The sequence below is a fragment of the Rhinatrema bivittatum genome, chromosome 8, assembly GCF_901001135.1.
Source record: "Rhinatrema bivittatum chromosome 8, aRhiBiv1.1, whole genome shotgun sequence".
In the NCBI taxonomy this organism is placed as follows: Eukaryota; Metazoa; Chordata; class Amphibia; order Gymnophiona; family Rhinatrematidae; genus Rhinatrema; species Rhinatrema bivittatum.
Window position 1 is genome coordinate 203,401,347 of NC_042622.1, and position 23,441 is coordinate 203,424,787.

General features: G+C 44.8%; 1 protein-coding gene across 8 annotated transcripts in view; it reads left to right on the top strand.

Annotated features, from left to right (window-relative positions):
- Positions 1-23,441, top strand: part of CUX1 (cut like homeobox 1) — a 1,076,531-nt gene that overhangs the window by 915,489 nt on the left and 137,601 nt on the right. For 4 of the 8 annotated variants that reach the window (XM_029612600.1, XM_029612603.1, XM_029612599.1 and 1 more), the window contains 2 exons: positions 16,345-16,612; positions 20,435-22,233. The exons of 3 other annotated variants lie outside the window; for them this stretch is intronic. In XM_029612600.1, the coding sequence (XP_029468460.1) occupies positions 16,345-16,612; positions 20,435-21,152 (986 nt within the window). In that variant the 3' untranslated portion in view covers positions 21,153-22,233. Of the gene's footprint in view, positions 1-16,344; positions 16,613-20,434; positions 22,234-23,441 lie in introns of those variants that run through there. One more of the 8 variants, XM_029612601.1, reaches the window with a different exon arrangement.

Here is a 23,441-nt window from a genome sequence, read left to right on the forward strand (position 1 = left end):
GCATGCATGTGTGTATGGCAGCTAGCTTGGGGGGGATGGGGATGCGGCTTGTATGAGAAGGTAGGGGTATGTATGTGCTTGTGTATATGGAAGGATGGGTAAGGGTGTGTGTATGTATGGGGGGGTGTGTATGAGAGGGTGGTGGTGTGTGTGTGTGTGTATGAGAGGGTGGTGTGGGGGGGGTGTATGTATATATGAGAGGGATAGTGTATTGTGTGAATGGAAGAAGGTAAGACGTGATTGAGTGTATATGTGGGTGTGCATGGAAAAGGGAGAGGGGGGGGCGCCATCTCATCCCTCACCTCAGGCAGCAGGTTGCCTTGAGCCGCCCCTGACTGCAGTTATTCGAGTAAGTTGTCCAGCTAAGGGCCAGATTCATTAAGGCTTTTCTCCCATTTTGTGTATATGGAAAAAACCCTTAGTGAATCAGGTACTAAGTTTGGCACACCCACAGAATGCACCCAATGTATCTGAGTAAGTTTCCTGCAGCTAAAAATGTACCTGGATAAATCGGAACCAGTCAGCATGGCAGAATTTTCGAATCCCCTGATTTGTTTGGCTATGTTTCTAACTTACAGAGTCAATGAAGGGTGTTTAACATTGCGTGCGATAGCATAAGGCACGTTATGTATGTTTTAATGCTGGAAATAACTACACCTTTTTTCCTGGTGTTAAGCTGTGCAATATGCCTGAAATGGGATTCGCAATAAATACAGGGGAGAGGGAGTGGAGTATAGAAGAGAGACCCTCTGGGGAATCACACATATTTGTCATCTATTTATACCACTGTAGGAGGGTCATCTAGTACCCAAGGTGAGGTTTTGGTGGTGGTCTAGGGTTTGGGGGACAGTTTTACATGCACAGTCAAATGTACGAACAGCATAGTACACATCAGTGAAGATTTGATGTGATTTGGAATGAGGAAAGGTACAGAAAAAGACATTTCTACGATGTACCTTCACCCTAGCTTGATAGCACCCAGGTAGAGAGTACACTGTTTAATATTTATATGACACCAGTCTATTGTGTGTTAGCAGGTGTAGGAGTAGATTTTAAAAGGGTGTACACGGGCGTACATGTGCGCGCGTGCTACCCAGCGCACACACATGTACACCCAATTTTATAACTTGCAGGCGCACGCAAGTTATAAAATCAGTGGTCTGCGCGCACAAGGAGGTGCACAATTGTGCACCTTGCGTGCGTCGAGCCGTGCTGCCTTCCCCCATTCCCTTCCCCCTAGCCTAACCTTCCCCCCCACAGCCCTTCTCTAACCCCCTGCAAAAGTTTTATCATACCTTTTGCGCATGCCGGCATCTTGCCGGCATACAAGCTGCTGTTTCCGAGGCCTCTGGCCCCGCCCCCAGACCACCCATTTTTGTATTTTAGGGAATCTTAAAGTCTGTTTTAATTCGTTTTAGCATTGCTATTTTAATCTTATTTCAATGTCTGATTAGCTTTAATGTGATGCACTTTATATAATTATGAATGTAAAATGTGTTCGCCTAGGGATGGTTGATAGGTGATTTATAAATCTTATAAATAATCACTTACTGTACTTAGAAAGCATGGTACTAGTTACTGTACCCAATAATGCTTGGGTCCTGTGGGATCATAAATGCCCATCATGCATATTCAAATCTCTGTCTTTCCAGACTATTCCATTCTTCCCACACGAATATCCACTGCATTAAATCAGCTCACTAGCAATTCCTAGCCTACAAGGAAATATTTTTAATTGGTCAAACATCTGCTGCCATTAACTTCATGTGCCAGGATATCTTGGGCATTCTTTAAAAAGTATTTTACTCAGAAGCATGAACAGTATTTGCCATGTTCTGAAAACTATGGGCTTATGTTCCTTGTTGTCAATATTTACATTCAATTACAATTGGGTCTCTACCCTTCAAAGTACAGTAAGAACCTAAGCAGCACTGTGCAGATTGGACACAGCTGCCAAAATTCTGTATGCTCCAGGCACCATCTTCTGGTAGATCTTGTTCACTACTTCTGGATTCCTAGCTGCTTGCTGATCATTTGAAGGCACATTTTTATAAAAACTAACAACAAACCTTGTTTTACCCTACCCCCACTCACACACACACTGCCCCATTAATTTTATTTATTTCATTTTTTAGAATGCTCTCTAAGCTTATTTTGGTCATTGAACCCTCCAGTGAAAACCAATTAGAAGAATTAAAATATTTTAAATGCCAGCCACACACCAACTAGATTGCTGCATGGAGCATTTCAGATTTTTTGCTTATATTTTAAAAGAAATTACTGTCCTCTATAATCATAAGACAGTATTTTCCTAGGCTTGAGTTTGCTCCCTGGCAGTGCTGTCACCCTTTGAATCTATCAGAGAGGTCCATGTTCTGATAGGATACTGTAAAGGGTTAAAAACAATTAACAGCTTAGCACCTGAATGATATCTTGCAACAGCAGAGAAAAATAACTTGTATTTAAAAATACAGTTTATGTTTAGGTCTGTAAAGTCCCCTAGTATTCTCACAGGGTAGCACTTACACATTCAGCTGCATAGTAACATAGTAAATGATGGCAAAATAGCCCATCTAGTCTGTCCAGTAGTGATTTGTCCATTTTCAGTAGATGCATACAAATTCCTATATGAAACCCGACACCTACTCCTTCCTCCATGTTTCTTTTAAGGTTGTAACTGTCACTCTGTGCAGGTTATCTCATGCCTTCTAAGAAGCATAATGTAGTCATATCACTGCTGTTTTGGGCTGTAGCTATTGCTCTGTGCAGGTTATCCCAAGTCTTCTAGAAAGTGTGTAATACATTCGTATCACCTCTGTTTTGGGTTATAACAGCTGCTCTATGTAGGCTACTCTAGTGCTTCATTACCATTCTGTTACTACTATGGATCTTCTGTGTTTATCCCATGCTTATTTGAATCCCGTTACTTTTTTTGTCTCAACCCCTTCCTTCTGGAAGGTATTACAAGCATCCATCACCCTCTCTTATGAAAAAATATTTCTTGACATTGTTTATGACCTCTAATTCTACAACTTCCTTTCTATTAAAAAAGCTTTGCTTTTTATGCATTAACATCTGTGTCATATCTCACCAGTTTTCTAGAAAAATACATATTGATCTCCTTCAGTCTCATCTCACAAGACTTTTGGTGCAAACCCTGCACCATTCTCAGGACCATCTCTGGTCTCTGTTTCCTTTCTGGGAACACAGAACTGAACATGGTATTCTAGTTGAGGTTTCACCCACAACCTATAAAGATTCATTATCTCCTGCTGTTTTCTGCTTGTTATTCCACTCCTTATCTCAGTATCCCTCTTGCTGTAGCCACCTCCTTATCACACTGTTTCACTATCTTAAGATCATTAGACATTCTCCTAGGACAAGCAGGAATGTAGTCCTCATGTGGGTGACATTAGATACAGCCTGGCACGGAAAACTTCTGTCAAAGTTTTTAGAACTTTTGGCACATTGAGCATGCCCAGCATGCCATTATCCACGCAGGGTCCCCTCTTCAGTCTCTTCTTTTCCGTAGAGCTATTGCCTTGTGGTTGTGCAGCTTGCGCTGTTTTTCTTCAGAAAATCCTAAAATTGAGTTATTCTTCTCGTGTTTCCCATGCCAGGTCCCTCGATTTCTCCCCGCCCTAGTTAGAGGCGTCATGGTAAGTAATTTGCGTTCTTTGTGGTCGATTACCGATGGTGCCGTCCCCCAGTGGCTCAGCGGTTATTTTTCTTGATGGCTTCCTCTGGGTTCCTCCGCTGCTCCCAGTGCCTTCGGACCATGTCCTTCACAGATCCCCACGAGGGCTGTGTTCTGTGCCTTGGGGCATCACAGAACGTGCATGCCTGTTCTTTTTGGGCTCAGATGATCCCCAAGGGTCATCGTGCACGTCTAGATAACATGGACAAGTTATTTGGCGCCAGGAAGTCTGATCCCTCAGCCTCCTTGTCTGGAGCATAGACACCTCACGACAAGGAAGACCACGGAGATATTGGATCTGTCTTAACCTTCACCAATTCACCAGCTAGAGCTAGGTGCAGGGGATCGTACAGTGTCCATTTTTCCCTCTCTAGATCTGGATCGTCACCATCATCCTCTGCATTGGGGAAAGACTAGGCCTAGCATCAGGGGACACCCAGAAGCACCGGCATCGGTCACCTTTCTCTCATGGCTCCAAGCTTGGGAAGGCGCCAGCTTCATCCATGATGCCCCCAAAGCAACCCATGCCAATGAGGCATCCATGCCAGTTGAGGCCAAGGGTCTGAGGCAAACCCCACCGATATCGATGCCGGGAACCAGTTCCCCTCAGGACTCCGAGGGGAACCAGGTTACGCCGCCGCCTCCTCAAGCTGTGCTGTCATCAACAACATTCGAGGAAGAGTTGGAACGCAGGGTGCACCCAGCAGTGGTATCGAGCCGCCAGCCCCCTCAGTGCCTCTGCCGCCACTGGAGCCGACACCAACGCTGCTAGCACGTTGCTGGAGCGCTTGGACATGCTCCTCGGTGCTCTGCCGACACAACCGATGCCCCAGGAACCCTCACTGCCGTGAGGAGCACCGATGAGGCCATGGTTGGAGACCATTCCCTTCGCAGATTCCTCTGATGAGGATAGACCATCGGCCCTGGAGGTACATCCTTCCTGACCGGTCTTGCGGCCATCGGGCCTCGGATTACCGGCCCCCGGGACCTGTGGTGCCATCTGTGCCTGCAGGGCTACCGGTGCCTCCAGCATCCCAGCCTAGGACCGTACCTCAGGCTCCCCCACCAGTGTCACATGGGAGCGAGACTGATGCCCCTTACAACCTGTGGGAAGATAAGCCTTCCAATTCTTACTCTGGGGACTCCGAGGAACTGCTTTTGGAACCCTCTCCTCCAGAGGAGAGGAACCACTCCCCTCCAGAAGACCTAAGATTTGCAGGGTTTTTGAGGGCAATGGCGGAGTCAATCCCCTTCCAGCTCCTCACTGAAGAGGACTCCAGGCACAGGATGCTGGAGATCCTTCAGTTTGTGGATGCTCCTCGGCAGATCTGGTTCCCGCTTCTGCAGGATCTTTCCCTGCGGGACCTGATCCATCTGGGAACGTCCCCAGACCTCATAACACAGGATCAGGGAAGACTACGCCATCCCAACCTCCAAGCCTTGTCACTCATGGCTTGGATGTTGAAAGGCTGAATCTCTCAGAGGGTGTGTCTCGGGCTCTTACTGGAGTCCAGGAAACCTTCCACTAGGAAATCTTACAGCCTAAAAAGGAAGAAATTTTCGGTGTGGTGTGACAGCCAGGGGTTGAATCCATTCTCGTGTTCTGCCTCCAAGCTGTTAAATTACCTGCTGAACCTCTTGGACGTTGGCTTAAAGACCACCTCTGTGAGAGTGCATCTCAGTACAATTGGAACCTACCACCAAAGAGTGGATGGATCGCCTATCTCAGTACAGCCTGTGATGGATCGTTTCATGCAGGGCCTATTCCAGCTGAAACCTCCCCTCAGGCACCCTGCAGTTTCCTGGGACCTCAAAGTGGTCTTGGGCCATCTAATGAAGGCTCCCTTTGAGCCTTTACAGTCTTGTGTCCTGAAATACTTACCTGGAAAGTAATTTTCTTGATAGCAGTCACCTCGGCATGCAGGGTCAGCAAACTTCAGGCACTAGCGCCGTATCCACCCTAGACAAAATATTTCCACAATCGGGTGGTTTTCCGCATGCACCCTAAGTTCCTGCCGAAAATGGTGACTGATTTCCACCTGAATCAATCTAGCGTCTTACCAATCTTTTTTCCTAGGCATCACTTGCACCGGGCAGAGCAATCTCTGCACAGCTTAGATTGTAAGAGGGCCTTAGCGGTTTACCTGGAATGAACAGCAGGCCACAGAGAATCCACTCAGCTCTTCATTTTGTTCGATAAAAATAGATTGGGAGTTGCTGTATCCAAGCAGACCTTGTCTACTTGGTTCGCAGACTGGATCTCTTTCTGCCACATACTGGCGGATCTACAGCTGGGTGGCCATATCAAGGCTCATTCCATTCGAGCCATGGCGACTTAGGTGGCTCACTTGCAGGCAGTTCCCATAGACGAAATTTGCAAAGCGGCAACCTGGAGTTCCCTCCACACTTTTGCTTGACACTACTGCTTGGACGAAAAAAGTTGATGTGACAGCCAATAAGGTCAGTCGGTATTGCAGAACCTTTTTCGGTAATTAAACCCAATTCTTCCGACCTCATGCCCCTTGTTTGGGTTCATGCTGGCTCCCTCTGTTCCCACCAGCACTAATTTGTTGTGCCTGTTAGCACCTAGTTAAGTGCTGTGTGTTCCTTGTTCATACGGGAGCAGCCTATAGCTAGGTATTCACCCACATGTGAGGACTTACCATCCTGCTTGTCCTAGGAGAAAGCAGAGTTGCTTACCTGTAACAGGTGTTTTCCTAGGACTGCAGGATGTTAGTCCTCAGGAAATCTGCCCTCTACCCCACGGAGTTGGGTTTCTAATAGTTTATTTTATTTTTCGTGAATTCTATATTACAAGACTGAAGAGGGATCCCGCACGGATACGTGAATAGTGGCATGCTGGGCATGCAGTGTGCCAGTCAAAATTCTAGAAACTGACAGAAGATTTCTGTACCAGGCTCCATCTAATGATGTCACCCACATGTGAGGACTAACATCCTGCGATCCTGAGAGTACACCTGTTACAGGTAAGCAACTCTGCTTAATCTCCCCTGCTTTATCTCTCCTGGTCATTGCAAATCAGCTCTTCACTACCTGTATCACACAGCTCCCATTGATTTTTGCACCGCAAGTGCATGATGCTGCACTTTTTTAATTGTATTTTAACTGCAAAATATTTGACCACTCTGAAAAGTGCTATAAGAACTTTGGGACCCCTAGGGAGTGCTGCAAGGAGTGTGAGATCCTCATGAGGATTGTAACACCTGGAGAGTGTCGCAGCATGTGTGGAACCCTCAGACATGACTGTGTTACTAGAGAGTGTTGCAGGGCATATGGAACTTTCACACGTGTCTATTTTACTGGAGAGTGCCACAGGGCATGTAGAACCCTCTCACATGACTGTGTTAATGGAGAGTGACACAAGGTGTGTGGAACCCTCATACAAGACTGTTACTGGAGAGTGCTGTAGGGCATGTGGAAACCTGACACATGACTGTGTAATTGGAACTCTCACATAGTGACTGTTAATGGAGAGTGCTGCAAGAAGTTGGGGCACTCAGATAGGATTGTAGTACTGGGGAGTGTGGAATGAGTACACGTGTCTGTTACTGGAGAGTGCTTCAAGGAGTGTTGAACCTGCATATAGGATGAGCACTGGGGAGTGCCGCAAGAAGTGTGGGACCCACATAATAGAATTGTAGTATCAGGGAACGTGGGACCCTTGCACATGCCCATACCTGGGAACTCTCTGGATTTGACCCAGAGACTCTGGCATTCTAATGGAATTGCCGGATATCCAGACCAATACCCATAATCCCTGGGTGCCCTGCTGCTTCTGTGCTACTGAAGCAACTAGACTAGAAGGCATCTGATAGGTCTACATGAGCCAATTGAATGCCTACTTTTTTTTCTCTGCCCTGTGACCAATCGGAGGCCTCCTTTCTTCTTCCTGCGCCTGCAAACCAATGGTATGCCTCCTCCCAATGGTATGCCCTGTGCTGGCAGGAAGAAAGGAGGAGGCCTCTGATTGGTCTGTAGGCAGGAAGGCCTCCAATTGGCCTGTGGGGACAGGAAGAAGGGAGGAGGCTGACAGTAGAGACAGCAGCATCAGAAGTTCCTGTTCATACCCCAGATCTGTCTAGACAAGTGGGTTTTGCATTACTACCAGCAGATGGAGGCAGAGAACTAAAAAGCTTTTCCAGCACTGCTACTTAACTGAGAGTTCCACCTGCAGTCCCTCAGTATTTCTTTGTCTCCAGCAAATGGTAGAGGTGCAAACCTGCAGTCTAGCAAAAAAAAAAAAAAGAAAAGAAGAGATTAGTGAAGGAGAAGAAATTAGGAAAAGATGATTAGAGGAAATTCTTCCTGAGGTGTTAGATTCCTTCGTGGGCCATCCCTCAGGGTGAGCGGGGAGTGTTGGCAATCCCTGTTTGGCTTTAGCCCACAGCATCCAGTGGTAGGAAAGCCAGGGGTCCTGGTTCCCTCCTTCCCATGAGGTCTTCTTTTCTGAGTCTTAAGTCAGCAGCCAGCAGCAGGGAATAAACCTTTTCTTCTGTTTTCTTTTTTGCCTGAATTTATCTTTATTAAAGAAAGAAAGAAAGAAGGGAGTTTGCAACGTAAGTCCTGCTGGCCTAAGGCATTGCAGGTTTCTGCTCAGCAGATAAGAGTTTTGTGAGCGGTACTGTTAATTTTGAGGCTCGTGCTGCAGCCATTAGAAATTAGGCATGGCAGACAGGCAGACCATGCCACATATGCTCCTTCATGGCGCCAACTTTGGAGTGTGCCAAACCTTGTTGGGCCTGTGGCGTCGGCCGCTCACAGTTTAATTTGGCTGCATTTTGTACCAATTGTGCCATTGGGGGGGGGGGGGGGGGGCCCCTCCTCAGGGCCGGCAGCCAACAGGAGAGCTACCGATTCCTAGGATCCTGTCGGAGAGGCCTCTGAGGGAGATTTTGCCACAACAGGCAGGAGGGGATTGCACATGGCAGGAAGCAGGCACCTTCTCATGAGCCTCGAGATTCCTCTCCCCCATTGTCTCCGACAGTGTAGGACAGGGTTGAGGATCAGGGGGAGGAAGTCTTGGAAGCGCCAAATTGTGGAGGCAGTGATGAGAGGAATTTAATATGGATTTTGTTTTAATCCTGCGCATGGTCTATTTGGCCAGGAAAGGTGCAGGGTTAAATGGCCCCTGAGTCAGAAATTGCATTGGAACCCAAAGAGGTCTAAAGGGTCCCCAGCCAGGAGTTTGAGGGACCTATTCCGCCGGTTGGGTCTTAGCCATCCTACTGGGAATGCAGAATCGGATGATTCCAAGGATTTGCAGGATGATCTATCTGATGACCTGGCAGGTGCTGATCCTGTGGATGAACCTGGGGATGATCCAATTAACGACGGGTCAAGGAAGAACTGAGACAAACTGGAGATTTGTCTGACCCTGTGGAGATACCAATTGCGGAGGGGGATGACCTGTGGGTGGTCTGGCTGTTCCACAAGGAGGAGTTGAGACCCCTTACTCCTCACATCCTGAAGGACCTGGGTATTAAGGTGCTGCGGGAGTTATCGGATAATGGAATGGTTCCGGTTCTGGATGACCTTCGAGGTCCCCCAAAGGCTTTTCCACTCCCCAAGAAGGTTAAGAAGCTGGTGTGGGATGCTCCAGAAGCAGGTCTTAAGGTGGCTAGGGCGATGGCAAAGTTATATCCTTTAACTGCTTATATCCTTTAGATGCTTTGGTATTGGCAGTCACCAAGAAGACAACCATCCCAGTCACGGGGTCGGCCGCACTAAAGGACGCTCAAGACCAGAAACTGGAAATCCTGTTGAAGAGGATGTTTGAGGTCCTGGCCTTAAGCCTTCGAGTGGCGATCTGTGGTAGCCTGATGGAAAGGACCTGTTTGCGCTGGGTACAGAAAGCCCAGGAGAAGGTTGTGGGTTCCACTGACTATTCTAAGCAGGCGGCCCAGTTAGAAGCTGGGGTTGATTATGTTGCCGACGCGTTATATGAATTGATCCGGACTTCGGCCAGGAGTATGATATTAGCGGTGTCAGCACGCCATCTGCTGTGGTTAGCAGCTATGTAGTCCAAGTCTTAGCTCTGCAATCTTCCCTTTAAAGCAAATCTGCTCTTTGGAGAGGATCTGGAGCAGTTAATGAAGCAGTTGGGGGAGTCAAAGGGAAACAAGCTGCCAGAAGATAAGAGCAGCAGGAAGACCTTTCCAGGATATGAGACGTTTTCATCCTAACGAGTTCTTCAATGACATTGCAGAAGCAAGGATCTGAAAAGCAGCAGTCTTTTCGGGGTTCCCGAAGACCTTCCAGAGATGGTGCCAGTGAGGGTACCAGAGATACTAAGTCCTCGCAATGAAGCTAAATCGGTCCACTCTCTCGAGGAAGCAGTCAGGGGATGCCTGACACGATTTTACGGGAGTGGGCCAGGAAAACCTCAGACCAGTGGGTTCGAGAGGAGAAAAGAGACAGCTACACTTTAGAATTTTCTCGCCCCCATCAGGGAAGCTTTCATGGAGTCTTATTGCATGTCCCGCAGCAAGCAAGAGGTGGTCCTGGATATGTTGCTTCAGCTTTGGAGGTTAGGCGCAATTGTTCCGGTTCCGGCAAAGGAGCAGGGTCGAGGGAGGTAATCAATTTACTTCGTGACCCCCAAGAAGAAAAGGACCTATCAGCCATTCTAGACCTGCAGAGAGTCATTGCAGCTCTGCGGGTTCCGCACTTTAATATGGAGACGGTGCGAACAGTGATAGCAACAGTTCATCAAGGAGAATTTCTGTCCTCATTGGATTTAACGGAGGCCTATCTACACATCCCCATATGAGCAGAGCATCATAGATTTCTTTGCTTCATGGTGTTGAGGCAACATTTCCAGTTTTGGGCCCTGCCTTTTGGATTAGCGATGGCTCCACAGACTTTCAAGACGATGATGGCAGCTGCACTATGAAAGGAAGGAGTTCTGGTTCACCCTTATTTGGCCGACTGGCTTATCTGGGCAAAGTTGGAAGTAGAATGTTGCTGATCGGTTCAAAGGGTGATGGAGATGTTACGTTCACTAGGCTGGTTTGTGAACTTAGCAAAGAGTCATCTCGCTCCGGACCAGTATTTGGGGATGAGATTTGACACTCAACTGGGCAAGGTGTTTCTTACCTCAGAGGATTTTGAAGTTGCAGTCGTAGATGGCCTGACTGGTAGTATGCCAGTGCCCAGGACCTGGAATTACCTGCTGGTTCTGGGTTCTATGGCATCTACGTTAGATTTAGTACTATGGGCCTTTTCTCACATGCATCCACTTCAGAGGGCACTTCTGTTCTTTTGGAATCCCTTTTCGGCTGAGTTTCATCAGCCCTTACTGCTGCAGGAGGTCTCCAGATCCAGTCTCTTGTGGTGGCTGTTGTAACCCAGTTTGGGGAAGGGGGTAAATCTGGAGGTGCTGGACTGGGTAGTGGTAACCACACATGCCAGCCTCAGAGGCTGGAGGGCGGACGGCCCAAGGGCAGTGGTCGCCAGTAGAGGTAATTTGGTCTATCAATTGTTTGGAAACAAGGGTGGTTGGCAAAGAATTGAGGGTGTTCCTTTCTCAGGTTCAGGGTCAAAAGTGTTCTCAGACAATGGAACAACGGTGGCATATGTTAAATCATAAAAGCAGGACGAAGAATCAAGGAGTGGCTTTGGAGGCCCAGGTATTATTTGTCTGGGTGGAGCAGTACTACAAGGGATTGCAGCATCTCATGTTGCAGAAGTGGACAATATACAGGCGGATTATCTCAGCAGACAGCAGTTGGACCCAGAGAATGGGAGTTGTCGATGGAGGCCTTGGACCTCATCCTGGCAGATGGGGCAATCCCCTGCTGGATTTGATGGCGTCGCACAGGAATGCCAAAGCAAGGAGATTCTTCAGTCGCAAAAGAGAGTCAGGAGCTAAAGGGATCTTCTATGGCCAACAGGGAATTCTGCTGGACATGTTTCCTCCGTGGCCTCTTGTTTGTTTGTTATTTATTTAAAATCTTTTCTATACCGTCGTTAAGTTATTTACCATCACAATGGTTTACAAAAAAAAGTACAAATAGTAAAAAAAAAAAAAAAAAAGTAGTTCAAGTTATAGAAGTGCCAATAATGATCCGGTAACAAAGATTTCTAATATAATGACTAATTGATGAATCACATATATTTTTCCTACTGGTACATGTTTCATGGTTGAGGTACATGTAAATCTTCCCTGCAATTTTAAATTTTAACTACGGTTATCAGCGAGATTGAAAAAAGACTTCAAGCATATAGTAGCTAAGTGCAGGGTGAAAATTTGCCGATGCCTGTTTTCCCTTACTTACTTTCTTCTTTCTCTTTGTAAAAAGCCTGTAGGGCGAGTCTTATGGCACATAAAGCGACATCCAAGCAGGGTGGTATTGGTGGTGCCGGAGTGGCTGCAGCATCCGTGGTTTGTGGATCTGATTTATCTTGCCGTGGATAGGCCCATCAGGTTGGTTCATCTTCAAGGTCTGCTCAGACAAGGACCTATCTTCTCGGATCGGGTGGATCACTTTTGTCTCGCGTCTTGGATTTTGAGAGGAGACATTTAAGATCAAAAGGATACTCGGAGTCTGCTATCATTCCATTGCTTCAAGCACGGAAACCTGCCACATCCCTAGCTTATGTCAGGGTATGGAGAGTGTTTGAGTCTTGGTGTGTAGAGGAACACCTGGATGTGTTACATGTGGATGCTTTGCACATCTTGGCCTTTTTACAGCATGGCTTAATTAAAGGCCTTACATATAATTCACTTTGCGTACAGGTGGCTTTGGATGCTTTTGGGGAAAGTTGCAAGGAAGGCTGTTGTCCTCTCACCTGGATATCATACGATTTCTCAAGGGAGCCAAGCATCAGCGACCTCCAGCACGGAGGATGTGTCCTTCTTTGAAATTAAACTTGGTGTTTCAAGGTCTTTGTGAACCTCCGTTTGACCCGCTGCAGAAGGTGTCATTGAAGGACCTTACTTAAAAGCGGTGTTTCTGGTAGTGATTTGTTTGGCCAGAAGGATTTCTGAAATTCAGGCTTTGTCCTGTAGAAAACTGTTTCTGCGGATTACAGATTATGGTGTGTGTCTGCGGACAGTACCCTTGTTTTTGCCAAAGGTTGTTTAGTCTTTCCACCTCAACCAGAGCTTCCGGCTTTCCCAGGTTTGGCTGGGGAGGGACAGCAGGCGAACGAACTGCACTTCTTGGATTTTTGTCAGACTCTGTTGAGATATTATAAGATCACTAATGGCTTCAGACGGTCAGATCATCTCTTTGTCTTTTTTGGGGTTCAAAGAAAGGAACTTCTTTGCCACTATTGCTTGTTAGTTGAAGGAAACTGTTTTTCGACCTACCTCAGTAAAGGACGAATTGTCCCGGAGAGTTTGCGGGCACTGTTTAATTAATTTTTTATGTGCCATTGGCTGTTTCAATAATACACAGAGGTCCAACTTTAATCCAAACCAATTTAAGTTTATTTAATATTAAAAGCCAATTGTATTAGACCCCTGGGAGACACAGAGTGGGAGCCCATTGTTTGTTAAGGGCTCTCCCTGCATGTCTCAACATTTGTTAGTCAGGGCTAAGTTTTTATAGGTAAAAAACATCCAGAGACTGTATAAAGTATCAGGTACCACTTGTGTCCTATCCAATCAGGCAAACTGTATCTATGCTTCCCTGATACCACCTCCCACCTTAAGATCCAATTAGGCCTAAGAAGGGCCCACTTGTCTATTGAGTACTGTCAATCTTCTGTTAGTTCGTCCTGTCAATATATCAATCATTGTAGTAGGTCTGTGTTCTGTCGCTCGTTCCAGGCCTTTGATCAGAGTCTTGACCTCAGGGGATCTTCAGTTTAACTGGCCTCTTTCAGTCGAGATAGGAATCTGTGAGAACAAAGCTTGGAATGTGGCCTCAGCCATTTGCCATCGATAACCTCATGACCTTTCATCATATCTGGTTTGGCCTGAATTCATTCCAGATGGCTCTCAGTAGCCATTCACGCACAGGTCAGCTTAAGTTCAGTTCAGTGTCTGCCAGCAGTTTCAGTTAAGTCCGTCAGCAAAGGACTCGGGGATAAGCTGAGTGAGCCAAAGTCCTGAGCCAAAGCCTTCATGTTACCTGCTCATACATCAACACATTCGTCTAGAGCACAGGCAACTTCTTGGGCAGAGTGCAAATGGTGTTGCCACAGAAGATTTGTAGAGCGGCCAATTGGTCGTCCCTTCACACTTTCACCAAGCATTATTGCTTAGATGTGCGGGCGCCAGAGGAGGCGAATTTTGGTGAGAGTGTTCTGCGAGTGGGTCTTTCGGGTTCCCACCCAGTGTAGAGGAATTTGGGTACATCCCACTTGTGTGGACTGATCTGGGGTACAAACAGGAATAGAAAATTGGTTCTTTCCTGCTACTTTTTGCTCTGGACTCTGGACCAGTCCAGAGACCCATTCCCTGGATTCCGAAAGACTATATTGTTGGAGTTAGTTCCTTAGATCAGAGATTAGTTTTATATATACAGTAGTTGGAACCTTTGGACCGAAAGGAGTTTTCTGTGTCCTTGGATGTGAGGGCTTCAGTTCAGGGGGTTCCAACCTGAGTTTCTGTGTTTGCCCTAGGAGGGGAAGTTGTTACTTCAGTTGATTGATGGCTCTACATTGGCTTGGGTATAGATCAATACTGAGAGACTGCAGATGGCACACTCAGTTAAGTAGCATTGCCGGAAAAGCTTTTTAGTTCTCTGCCTCCATCTGCTGGTAGGAATGCAAAACCCATTTGTCTGGACTGATGTGTGATATTTCAGGAGCGAAAATTAGCAAGTAAGAACTAATTTCCCTATGCTGCTGCTGCTATTGGCTGGAAAAAGGAGTCCTCCCATCAGCCCCAGGAGGAGGTTACTGCTACTGGTGAGTTTGTGGTGGGGAGAGGTAATGAGTGAGGGGGCAGATTGTGTGCATGCATGTGTATATGTGAAGGGACATGTATGTGTGTGTGTTTATATATGTGAATGGGTGTATGCATGGGAGAGGGAGTATGTCAGAGGGAGGGGAAAGAGCATGTCTGTGAGAGTGAGTATGTGTTGTGTAGGAGGAATAGAAGTGAAAGTGTGAATGAGCATGGATGTGAAGGTGAGTGGGCATGTGTGTGTGGAAGGGGGAGAGAAGTGAATGAGTGAGCATGTGTGTGAGAGTGTGTGTATGTGGGATAATGAGAGTGTAAAGGTGTAAGTAAACATGTGAGTATGTGTCAGAGAAAGAGGAATAAGAGCATGTAAGAAAGCGTGTGTGTGAAAGTGATCGTGAACATGTGAGTGTGTTAATGTGTGTGTGTATGAGAGTAAGTTTGTGCACATCCAGTGTCTCCTCCCCCCCCCCCCCCCCACCCCCACATTCACGGTAATCTCAGGATGATTGAAAAGTTCCCAGTTGTGCACGTCTGTAGTATTGGGAGTACTGCAGGGTGTGTGGAACCATCCTTTGAGACTGTAGAACTGTGTAAGACTGCACTAAATGTAGCATATTAATGTTACTGGTACTCCAGAGTGTGATAACTATGGGCCCAATATTCCTAAGTGGTACTGTTTGAATAGTCAATGGCTGCCACTTAGCTGACTAACTTATTTCCAGCTAAAAAATTAGTCGACTAAGTGAGAGGTGGGTTGGAGGTGTTCTGGGACCAGGGACATTTGTCTGGGAAATTAAGCCAGCGTTACCCAGATTAATTAGCTGGATAAGTCTAGGACTGCTATTCGATTGTCCTAAAGTTAGCCAGATAAACTTACGGGGCTAACTATAAGATTGCTGAGTTTATTCAGCAGCAAGGCCAAACTACTGAATATCTTGGCTGAATATTGAACCCGGTGAGGCCTTATATGTTGCTTCTAAGCTCAAAAGGAAAGACAAAGGATGAAAGTTCATTTTGGATTAATTCTAGCTGTGACCACATTATTGTGAATGTCCCAGTACTCATGAAGGCCATCCTGTTTTTTTAACCCATTTGTATAGTCCTACTGTACTGTTTTCAATATGCAGGAGCAAAAAAATCAATTCATACCTTTTATAGTATTTTAAGGAAGCTAAGAGAATGAATGTATGAATTAGTTTGGCAAACACTAGAAATTAAAATTGGGCTCATTCAACACATCTGACAGACTAACCTGATTTTTTTTTTAGAGTTCAGGACAGAAATTTTGGCTGCCACAAGTATGTGCAGTGTGTTCATCCTCCCCGCAGAGCATACCATAGTGCTCAGAACTAGACTGCTTGATCTTGAACTCTATGAACTTGTTTTAGTCCTGAAATACCATATTACTGTGATGTGAGCCGAGGACTCAGACACTTCTTTACAAAGCTGGCTGATAATAAGACCCTGCAAAACTGAGTCATTTATAATGTATGCTTAAATTCCTAATGTATGTACTTTACACCACCATTTAAAACTGGTTGAGCATATGTGTGTGCTTTTAGCTATATAGCAAGCCGGTATTCAAGCACAGTGTACACAAACATTGGCCAGGTTTGTGCAGGCTGAAAAATATGCAAGTACTTTTACAGTTAGATGCCCAATTGAAAAATAACCCTGCAGTAGCAACAAAATGTAGAACTCTGAAAGCTGCATTTAGTGCTTGCGTTTAACTCTTTACAAAAGCTGATTATGTGCCTTTTTCTTTCAGCTTACATGAAGCGACGACACAGCTCAGTAAGCGATATTCAGAGCCAACCTTGTGAACCCCCTTCTGTTGGAATAGACTACAGCCAGGGAGGCAGCCCACAGCAACATCAGCTGAAGAAACCCCGAGTGGTGTTAGCCCCAGAGGAGAAGGAAGCTCTTAAGAGGGCCTACCAGCAAAAGCCATACCCATCACCAAAAACCATTGAGGACCTTGCTACTCAGCTGAACTTGAAAACCAGCACAGTTATTAATTGGTTCCATAATTACAGGTATGTCTAGAGCATTTTTGATGGCATATCATACATAGAGAAATAGCTTTGTGTAAATGTATACTATCTAGAGGTAATCTAGCAGACATCGGAGAAAACGCGCTATGGTCACATGGTCTGAATTCCTGTTCACCTGTGCCTAAGGTGACAAAACTCAGGATGTGGCATGCAAAACCAAAGATTTGCTGGCTCTCACTGAACCACACAGGCTGCAGACTGAAAAATGTATCAGCTTGTGTTGCCTGCACCCGAAGTGTCCCAAAGACTTTAAGGCGGCCACCATTCTTGATACCCCATTGCCCTCACCAGTTCCTTTCTTAGCTTCACTGATCTGGGCCAGCAGGAGGAAAAGGGAAGCGATGGTGCCTCAGACTGCATTCTCCTCCTCCTCTTTCACTCTGGGCTTAAACTTGTGCTTTGAACTTTGAAGGACACAGTATTGTGAGTGGTTCAACCAGCAGAGGAGGAGGATGCCATTTGAAGCCACCATCATGCTCTTCCTTCTCCTGCCAACTCAGAGCAGCTGCAATGAGAAGATGTATGGGCTGGGTGATAAGAATCATTTATTGAGGGGGGTGATGAAAATCATTTGTAGGGCGGGGGTGAAGAAAGAATGAGAGGAAAATAATTTTGGAGGGTGAGAAGGAACTGAGAGGTGGATAATTTGGGGGGAAAGGAGGGGCTGGAGAATATGAAGGGGGTCAGCTGGAGAAATTGGCTGGAAGTGAAAAAAGGGATCAGCTAGGGAACATGTTGTGAGAGAGAGAAGGAAATATGGGGGGTGTTATGCGTGTGAGAAAGAAGGGGGTCTGGGCCTGGTACGTATGTGTGTGTGTGTGAGAGGGGGGGAGAGCGAGGTGAGAGAAGAGGAGGTTAGAGGGAGGAAGGCTGCTACACAATCAGAATCCTCTCTCACTTGATCCTGGATCCTATCCCTCAGATCTTGGAACATCCTTCCCTTTCTCCCTCTATGTTTTCCTCCCCTGTTCACAGAACCTCTCTTCTAACCTTTTCCTCTCTATCTCTGATCCTATATCCTTTCACCCCAAACTCGGATCCTCCTTCCCTCTTACTCAGCCCCTCCTTTTCCCTTATCTTCCCTATCTTCCTTCCTTCCCAGCTCAGTCTCTTCCTCCTCTCCCAATCACCTATTCTTTCTCCCTCACATCTCCGGTCCTCTTTCCCCCTCAAGTTCTCTCTCCTCTCTCCTCTCTCTCCTCTCTCTCTCCTCCTATTTGCAGTCCTCCTCGCTCTCTTCTACCCATCCCTAGTCCTGTCCTGTCCTCTTCCCATCACCAAGATCCCCTATCTGTGCTGATACCTGAGATTCCTTTTTGCCCACCCATAAAAACCCCAGTATACATTGTACAGCCAACGTAAGCAAGGTTGGAAAACTACCGTATTTTTATAATGTAATATAAAATTGGCATTATTTAATATGTCAACAGTTGCAAATTTGGGGCAGTATATTACAAAGTTGCCACATAATTTCAGAAACTTTGTTACAGAATCTATCCTGAGCTGCTACCAGAAATTGGGAGCTATGTCTTACACCTGCTGCTCCCAGTTGTCTAGCCTTCCAAGAAAAGAAGGTGTGGGGGTGCGCAACAGTGCTCAGGTTCTGACTGTACAGGGCTTTCTAGTCCATAAAACTAACACAAGAGAAAGCTGCTGCTCCTGCACTGCTAGGAGTTATACTTTGCTCTCTGCATCCTATGAGAGTGCCATTTGGGTCCCTCAGCAATGAAGAATATTCAGCATTCCTGTGTTCTAACGTATGTCCCCTGACAGTTCCCTGGTAAATTAAAGTTGCCACAAAACATCTTGGGACTTTTGTTCTAGCTAGTAAATTCTGCCTTGGCTATTTCACTGGAAAGTGCATGGGTACAGACTTAAAGATCTAAACGTGTATACCCAAGAGGAAAGGCAGGATACAGAGGATGTGATAGAGACATTTAAATACCTCAAAGGTATTAATGCAAGAAGTTGGGCCTCTTTCAACAGAATGGAGATTCTGGAACAAGGGGGGTCAAGGGATGAGGATGAAAGAAGGAAGATTCAGGCGTAATCTAAGGAAATATTTCTTTACGGAAAAGGTGGTAAATACATGGAACAGCCTCCAAATGAAGGTGATGGAGACAAGGATAGTATCTGAATTCAAGAAGGCATGGGACAAGCACAGGGGATCTCTGTTGGAGTGGTAGGGATTGTAGAGGTAAACGTTGGTGTGGATGGGCAGACTAGATAAGCCATATGGTCTTTTTCTGCCATCATGTTTCTGTGTTTCAATATTGCTATAAATAATTAAAAATCATTTATACATATTTACAGTTTCTGGTGTACATAGCATCTATTTTCTCTGGCAATTCACTCATACTCAGCATGCAGTTGGACAGTATGTTAACCACTTGAGTACCATAGAGCTAATATTAGATAACAAAAGAGGCTCAATAATAGCTGGAAAGCTGTCAAAATAGTAGTGATTTTTTTTTTTATAACTAAAGAATACCAAGTTCTGTAAGCCAGTAAAATTGTCATACTCTTCCATTCTATTTTTACATAAAAATTACATAAGAGGGAAGAAGCAGCTGCCGACCATAAATTGCACATTGAAATTATAATTCCGTTAGCTTACACTAAACCAGAGGAAAGCTGAATACTATTCACTGCTATAAGGGCCCCAAATAATGTTTTCATGGAATACAGAGAGGAAAGTGTATCCAGGCAGGAGCAGCAGCCTCCTCTGGTGCCAGTTCTGTGGACCAGTAATCCCTGGAGAGTCCGGATTTAAATAATGTATCTGCTCCATGGAACACTGACTGCTAATAAGAGAGAGGCCAGAATACACCTAGAATAAACTCAGGATCAGTATCAAGAAATATTTCTTCACAGAAAGGGTGGTGGATGAATGGTAGAGACCAAAACAGCAGCTGAATTCAGGAAAGCATGAAATAAGCACAGAGAATTCCTGGTTATGAAAAAGTGAGGGGAAAGCCAGAGAGCAACTGGGGTCTATGGCACTACAACTGGAATAGTGTTCAGCAGACTAGATGAACCTTGAGGTCCTTATTTGCCATCTTATTCAATATGACAGTAACATTTAAACAGCCATGTGGAAGCACATGTCCATCTCGCACCTAGGGACTCGGCCATTTTATAACATTCGTGCATTTATGCGCACATGGTATAAAATAGGTTGAACATACGTACATGTGTGCACACTTTTAAGTAGGCGCGTGCAAATGCCACTTCTTACTGCGTAAATGGGGGGGGGGGGGGGGGGGGGGTTAGTAGACACCAGTTTCCCAGTTCGCCCAAGTAAGGAATAGGCTTCCTAACCCTCCCTAGTTAAATAGCCTCCCTTTTACTTGTTAATCCTGACCTTTAAAAGCCCACTCACCTCTTTCCTTTTTTTGTTTTCTGACTTACAAGCCATCCATAGCAGAAGTAAAGTTACATGGCAGGGGATCACGCGTATTTACGCTCTGTTTTCATTGAGAAATCCAGCAACACCCATGTCCTGCCCAGACCACACCCATGCTCCTCCCCTTTTTTAAGAACATTTTTTTTGTGCATGTAGCGGGAGATACGCATGTATGCAAGCGTCTTTAAAATCCACACAGAGCGTGCTGACCCGACTTGTACACGTATCTCCCGGTTTTGGCACATGCTGAGCTTTTACAATTCACCTTTATGTCTGTGGTTGGTGAAATCTATGAAAATTGAAAATAAAGTGTTCTTACTGTAGCATTGCTGAATCATCTTTGTTTGATACAATATTAGATGTAAATAGTAATAAATACCGTATAACATATCTTTCAGATCTCGCATTCGCAGAGAGCTCTTCATTGAAGAGATTCAAGCAGGAAGCCAAAGTCAGGCTGGTGCAAGTGATTCCTCATCAGTCAGAAGCAGCAGAGCAGCTCCCAGCTCCGAGGGCGACAGCTGTGATGGGGTGGACCTAGAAGGTGCCCCAGTAGAAAAACCAGGTGCTGGGGAAATGGATGAGTACAGTACTGCGAATGCAAAGTCTCAGGGCGAGCCTACGGATTCAGCTTTTGAAGAGAAGAAAGAGGCATTTCAGGACACTAGGTCATTGGAGAAAAATGAGTTATCCCGACTGGGAATAGAGAGCTTGGAGGATACAGATGACGAAAGTAGGCATAGGCAACAACGTCGAAGCCCTCTGCTTGGATCCCAGTGTTCAGGAAATGTTCCTGAGACAATACCCAATTCTGCTACAGAAGAGGACGCCTCTACCTCAGCTGCCTCCACCTCGGTCCCTATAGGGGAGAGCCCTCAGAAGTCAAAAGAAGAGTCTGAAAAAACTCCCAGTGTGCCAAGTACAAGCTCCACACCCATTGCCGGCTCACAGAAAGCCAACTCTCTTCAGAGCTTATTCAGTTTTTCTGAAACATCAAGCTCCAAGAACACGCGAGACAACAGTCTGAGGAAAAAGAAAGCAGCAAACTTGAACAACATAATCCATCGATTAGAGAAAGCTGCTAGTCGTGAAGAGCCCATCGAATGGGAATTTTGAGATTAATTTCACCCAACTCTAGAGAGCTGGGGAAAATTTAAACTGGACCATTACTGGTTTTATCATGTTGCGCACTTATTGCCCTGCAGGCCACAGGGCAAAATCGCCATAGGCCAAGGTGCATATAGAAAATGAAAAAAAGGAGCATTAAGCCCAATTTCTGTTGTGTTTTCAAGAAAGAGAACTAAAATGTGTAGTCCAGCTTTTTTGTAGCCTGAAGTGTTTTTATTATTGCCCTAAGCAGTTTCTGGAATAACTCTTACAGCTTTGCCTTGTGCCCTCCTCTTCAGTGTGGGCTTAAAAAAGAATGAAACCCACGTATTAAAAAAGGGGGCTTTTTATCTGCCATCTAATGGCTCCAGAGCGATAACACACTATTGTCTTCTTAAACTAGGAAACAAAAAAAAAAGGGGGAGATTTTTCAGGAAAAATTTTAAAAAAGAAAGATTTTTGTAGCTGTTCAGTTGCCACTAAGAGATTGCACAGTCAACCGACTCTAAACATGTTAGTTTGGATTCCTAACTATTTTCAAGAAAAGATCTTGTTGTTTGAAAACTTTGAATTAAAAGAACACATTTACTCCACTTATTTTTTAACAAAAAGAAAAACAAAAAAGTCACATCAGGAAAATATCTTAATTTGTGGTAGCTGATTTAGTGTTTTCTTGTAAGTGAAATAGAATATTGATGACAAGTAGTGGACATTGTTTCATAGCTTTAACTGATTCTGGTCTTTTTCAGACTAGAATTTGTTTAATACACTCCATTTTAGGCCAAATCAAGACAAGAAAAAAAAATCTGAGACTAGGTATTTTCTAATCTGCTTTTTAACCTCTTAACCACAGAGCACGCTGATCAGACCTCATAACAGGGAGATGGAGGATGCAAGTTGGAATGACTGGGCGTACTTGATTTTAGTTATACCACTGAATGTACTGTAAAAGAAAGATCATATCCCTGCACACTCCAAAGACCCAGACTTTTAATTCTCTAGGACCTTCTTGTACATGTTGACTTAAAAAAAAAAAAAGCTGCCCTTCATGTTTGTTTCTGTTGTAATCAAGAGTGTAATATAAGAAAAAGCAGCATAATTAAGCAAGAAAATTAGATTTATTTTTCAATATTGTATTATATTACTCAGTCAGTTTGGCAGAGAGAGAGAGAAATTTTATCCTGTGATGTCCTCAGCAATCATACATTATGTCTAACTTTTGCATAAACCCGTCAAAAGAATAGCATTTCACTTACTTGTCATATCGTATGCCTGTGCATCATTACCTTTCAAAGGAAGCAAATATTCTATGAAGTTAGACCTAGTGGATGTAAGTGATGGCATCATTAATTACCAAAATGGAATGCGCTCTGTCTCTGTTCTGGCTAATATGGCCGAATGATAAATTATTTTCCATTTCTTCCGTAATTTATATTTAGTTATGTCATTATTGTCTTGGACTGCAAATCTTATCGCAGCCTAAAAAAATTGGCAGCTCTCCTTTAAACTATTTCAGAAGGAGTGTTATATATATTCAGTACACCAATAAGATGTTTCTGAAGCCTGCCACAAGTCCATATGATTTTATTTTATATACTGCCGTAAGTCTCTTTTTCTTTCTTGTGTTCTAGTTGTGCAGCACTATTTTTATCATGTTGAAAATAAATTATATCATTGATCTTATGGTCCATGACTAAGATGTAAATAGCCCATACAAGAAAGCAAACTGTGAGCCTTATTCAAAAAGGACGTTTCCACATCCTGTGCCTGTGAGAAAAATCTTTATTGAATAAGCCCTTGTATATGCTCTTCTTCATCTGCTGAGTCCCTGGAATTATTTTTCAGATATGGATATCTGTAAAACTAGTTATTTCAGACAAATGCCATGCACCAGTCCGGCACTTAGTCCCAGTGATATCATTATATGGAAATGCTATTTAAAAGAAAGTAATTGCACCAGAGAGAATTTGACACACGCACAAGGTTAAGTTTTCCCCTGCAGATTATTTGATGCATATCTTCTGATTGATCAAGTACAAACACATGTCCAACTTGTATCTTGACTCCTCTTGTCTATATGTATGTGTGTCAGTAAAGAGATGCGTGAGAGTGTGTATGTGTTGCAATTTTATATGTCCGTGTATTTTCTTATGTAACTGTGCACACATAGAGTGCATTACTGCCACCTTTTCAATAAGCTGTTTTATCAGTTATGGTTTCTACAAGTTTGCTGATTTAGACTCCTTTATTGCCATATCTTTAAAACTAACAATAGATGATTTCAGTATATATATTTTT